Source organism: Pterocles gutturalis, unplaced genomic scaffold (genome assembly GCF_000699245.1).
Source record: "Pterocles gutturalis isolate BGI_N339 unplaced genomic scaffold, ASM69924v1 scaffold52456, whole genome shotgun sequence".
Taxonomy (NCBI): Eukaryota; Metazoa; Chordata; class Aves; order Pterocliformes; family Pteroclidae; genus Pterocles; species Pterocles gutturalis.
This window is the reverse complement of record NW_010104956.1, coordinates 1-5,014: the sequence shown is the minus strand read 5'-3', so window position 1 is coordinate 5,014 and position 5,014 is coordinate 1. Positions and strand designations below refer to the sequence as shown.

Here is a 5,014-nt window from a genome sequence, read left to right as displayed (position 1 = left end):
TGACCTCGCTCTTGTGTTGTTGGCGCTGGCCTTGCGGGACAGGGAACTGGCGGAAGAGGTGGATGCATTCTGAGTGCAAGCCGGACTTTGGGAAGTTTAAAGTCGCTGCTGGGAAGTTTTATGGAGATCCTGTGCGAGATAAAGGTATGGGGGGTTAATTAAAAATACACCAAAAAATTGGGAACCACCCCCAGAGGTGGGGATTTGCGGTGCGTGGTAATAAAAGTACTTTTTGTTTGCCAATGGAGAAAAATTTATGGTTAACTATTATACTGCTATCTTCACAGGTCTACAAACTACTGAGAACTCCAAATTTTATGCTATCTCCTCACGATTTAAACCCTTTAGTAACAAAGGGAAGACTCTGGTCATTCAGTATACTGTGAAACACGAGCAGAAGATAGATTGTGGTGGGGGATATGTTAAGATTTTTTCCTTAGGCTTAGACCAGAAGAACCTAAGTGCAGAGTCACAGTATTACATCATGTTTGGTGAGTTTATAGTTATTTCTTCATTGCTAAGATGTTGCCATTGTGCAATTCTTTAAAGATGGTTGTGGGAATGGCTGAGAAAACATAAAGGAAGGCTGTCTGAAAAAAAATACAGATGTTGTGAGTGTAAGGAGTTAGCTCTTCCATGCTTGAGAGATCTCTAAATTGTATTAACAAAATACATATTTATGCAGATATTCTGAGACTATTTGAAGGACATAACTGAAAATTATTAGAGTGAGCTTAGAATAAAAATAGTTGTTCAGTAGGATTTATTTTTTTAAGACCCTTAACTGAAACAAGATACGGTAGGCCATTACCTGCCCTTATATACTTGCATGTAGTTTCCGGTGACTTAGTGAAATTTGTACATTTGTATGTCAAAGTGAAATTTGTCATTATGTATCTAAAATAGTTATATAGTTCTTTAGCTTGTGCCATAGATAATTTTTATTTTCCTGTGGTTTTGTCTTCTGGGTTAGTACACTACACAAAAATCTCATTCTAAGGTAGATGTAGAAGCTCTGAGTAGAAGCCACATAATTCCTTAAAAATTAAATGGAATACAACAAAATAAGTCGGGTGGGAGAGATCTCTAGTGGTAGTAGAAGGAAAAGGTAAACAATCTGTATTTTTCTGCAAAGAAGTTAAGGATACAAAGCATACAATCTCTTTGTAGGGCCAGATATTTGTGGATTTGAGACAAAGAATGTCCATGTGATTTTAAATTATAAGAATAAACCCCATCCAATCAAGAAACCAATCAGATGCAAGGTAAATACACATTTCAGAGATACATAAACCCTAATTCAACAATTCCTAGTGAGAGAGTGCTTTCTTGTGATAGAAAGATCCTGGCTATACTTTCAACTTTTTTGTTTTTAACTGACGTAGTAAGCTTTTTTATGTGCCTTTGCTGTAGCTATTTGGGATATAAATAACTTGTATTTGATATTAACTAAAATAATTACTTTATCTGATATAATTTTCAGTCTTGTGACGCTTACTCTTGCCAATCAGATATAAGACTGTGGTTTTTTTGCAACCATTCAGTTTTGTTCAGAGACACAGATGGGAGGAGTGGAAAATATATGTGAAAAATGTCTTTAATTTTATTTTCCTCTTCTAGGAGACTTTGGGAATTATTTTTTCTTACTATTGCTTATGAAAAATCCATTAGAAATTAGTATTGTAATTCTGGTGCGAGGCAGTTCCCAAGAGCTATATTTAAGGTTCTCAGGAAATTTTACTTGCTCTCTTTAAAACCCAGGTTGACAGATATACACACCTATATACTTTGATTATAAGGCCAGATCAGACTTATGAAGTAAAAATTGATAATGAAATGGTTGCATCTGGCAACTTAGAAGATGATTTAGATTTTTTGCCACCAAAAAAAATTAATGATCCAACAGTGAAGAAACCCACTGACTGGGATGATCGAATCCAAATTGATGATCCAAATGACATCAAACCTGAGGTAATTTACTCTCCTTATTCTCCATTACTGGAGTATTTAATTTCTATTGAATACACACTCAGTATAGTTGAACTGTGCGCTGATTTTCCTTTCTTAATCTTTCTGTGTCTTTTTAAAGGACTGGGATGAACCCGAATACATTGTGGACACCAGTGCTGAGAAACCTCAAGACTGGGATGACGCTGCGAATGGAGAATGGCATTATCCTATGGTCAAGAATCCTCTGTACAGAGTATAAATGATCTCTTAACCCTAGTTATGGATAACACTTTAAGCAATATTTTTTGCCTGGCTGTATTCAGAACATGTGGTTTTTCCTAGGGGGAGTGGAAACCCAGGCAGATCGATAACCCAAATTATAGAGGAGTTTGGCCTCATCCACAGATTGACAACCCAAATTACTCACCAGACTTCGGTATCTACAGCTATGAAAATATTAGCATCATTGGACTAGAGATCTGGCAGGTGAGATGCCTTTACTGGAAAATAAAGAACTTCTCTCTCACTGAGTACATAGCAACCCATTTACCCTTTGCATAGAAACATTTTCTACTGGTTTGGGATCTTAGGGACCTGTGTCTTTAACTGGCTCTTATTTAAATATATGTACAAAATTGAAAAACCTCTAAGACACGCTGATTTTTCTGTTGTAATTACGGTTTGGATGATAATCATCTACGGGTAAGTGAGGGGCCTAAACTAATTTGTGTAAGTGTGCAGTATGACTTACTCCACCTGACTTGAGGTGTGTAACTGAGGCTTGAAGCAGCTCAGTTACTCCTGACTTACCCAGAGATTAATGAGGAGAACAACTGCCCTCTGGGGTGCCTTGGAGATCTTCCTCTGTCTCAAGTTTCTTGATTAGCTGGTGATGAGACTTCCAACTTCTTAAAAGGCAGCAAAATGCCTAAAGTCAAAACAAGTTCTTTAGATTCTTGAAAACAGTTTTCCAAAAAGAGAGAATTCTTCATCAAATTCTGCAACAATCTGTGGGGTTCTTAACATGATTGTGCTGAATACATGATATGAATATATTGTTAAAAAAAATTAGAACTCTTAAAACAAAGAGGCATCCTCATTTCTTTTTTTCCCCTGCCTATTCCTTCAAAGGTGCGAGCTGGCACAATTTTTGACAACTTCTTGATAACAGATGATGAGGTTTATGCAGAAGACTTTGGAGATGAAACATGGGGAAAAACAAAGGTAACACAAAACTCTTGTGTCTGTTCTGGTTCTTTATTACCACATTTTAAAAAATCCCCTGTCTAATCTGATCAAGAATCTATTGGTACATAAAAATAAAATCTTTAATATTAGGGTCCTGAAAAGGAAATGAACATCAAGCAGACTGAGGAAGAGCAGGAGAGAGAAAGGGCTACAGAAGAAAAATACTTTGAGCAACAGTTTAAGAAAAAGCTAGAGAGAAAGAAAGAATTTGAAAAGGATAGAGCAGGGAGGAACACTTTCAAGAAGGAAGAGTTTTAATTGTTAGTTGAAAGAAGTTAATGGTTTTTTCACTTAGATCTCTCTAGAGATTTTGATAGTTTGTTAACAGCTTGTTGGAATCTGCAGCAATACAGTTGTATTAAAACAGGATTCTTTTAAAATATTAAATGTAGCGACCAGTTCCAGTTATTTTAATAACAATAGTTAAATAGTAGTAGTTAAATAGTTTAATAAAATGTTTAAATCCTCTAAAGAGAAGGTTAATTTTTTATTAACTGTATCGTAACCCTGCTAAAGTGTATTAAACACACCTGTAATAAAGCACTAGGTTTTGGAACCATTTTACACTTTCATGTTTTAATATTAAATGTAAAATTCATGCTCATTTTTACTGAGAAAATATAATAATGTTTTTATGATATTTCATTAAAGGGTTTGGCATCCCAAATGTGTGCAGCATGTTTCACAACATAGTTCAAGCTAAGGAGGAGATAAGCTTTGCTAAGCTCCTGTAGTCATTTTGCACCTGTCAGAGTTTCAGGGATTACTGCGGTTGTGTGGCTGCCGCGAACGCACCGTGGCTGCGCTGGGCTTTTCTGCTGTTGCTTATCCGCTCATGGAACGTTCCAGCTCCCTGTCTCAGTCTGGGACTGGAGTGACAGTCTGTCCATCCGCAGGTCTGTCCTTAGAAATTTAAATGTATTCAGACAATTTCTTTCCATTCACAAATCTGAAATGCATACGTACAGTGCCTGGAAGCTGACTTTTTTTTTTTTTTTTGGAGGGAGGACTTTGAAAGAGTGAACAATGTGCCTATTTTTCTGTCTGACCTCTCTTGTACCGCACTTTTGTAACTTGTTCAGTCACCTCCTTCATCCCTTCTCAGGTCTTTCTGCTTGTCTGCATTTCCCTGTCCCCCAAGAACGATGCTATGAATTACGCAAAAACTGAAGCCAGACTTCCAGAGCCCATGATTCTGCATTTCCCTCTAGGCTGCCCTGACCCTGGCAGAGCAGAGTTTTGTGTGGTGAGGAGACAGGGAGGAGGAGGAGGAGGATCCATGGAAGCCTTGACTTCACCCCAGCCTGTGGCACCGTTGAGGTCAAGTTCTTTTCCTTCTGCTTGAGTGCTGTCCCCTGTAAAACAATTAATTCCAGGGACGCTGTAGGGTGAAGAAAGCTCTTGAAATACACTGCAATTACAGTCACCCTTTACCTTTTTTCTTAAACAAATCACTGTTGATTTCGCTTTTATATGGCCCCAGTGATCTCTAGCTTCCTTCAGGCTGCTGCTCAGGATTTATACATTCCAGGCAGGGCTTTGTAAACTTTGTTGTACTTGATGCTGAATATTTGATCATAAACCAGAGGAAGCTTAACCTGGTGAGGTCTGTTTTGACGAGGTTTAGTGTAATGAAGGAAAATAACGAGGTTTATCCAGGAGAGAGCTGGATGCGGGTCATGCAGCTGCAAGATGGATCAGTGCCTTGCCTCAGTTACCGGGAAGAACATTCCACAGGGCTCCTGCAGCCTTCCCTAGACCTACTTTGTCCATCACTTAGGTAGGTCACCGCCAGCTTCGCCTGAGGCAGCTGGAG

The 5,014-nt window shown here is 38.2% G+C and overlaps 1 protein-coding gene across 1 annotated transcript; it reads left to right on the top strand.

The window, feature by feature from the left end:
* Positions 1 to 42: 42 nt before the first annotated feature.
* On the top strand, positions 43 to 3,456 carry CALR (calreticulin; the record flags this gene model as incomplete). The annotated part of the gene is made up of 8 exons (XM_010087203.1): positions 43 to 144; positions 288 to 491; positions 1,171 to 1,265; positions 1,762 to 1,971; positions 2,090 to 2,203; positions 2,293 to 2,436; positions 3,082 to 3,174; positions 3,289 to 3,456. Coding segments are annotated over 8 exons (1,130 nt in total), but the record flags the coding sequence as incomplete, so codon positions are not given.
* Between the last annotated feature and the right edge of the window lie 1,558 nt (positions 3,457 to 5,014).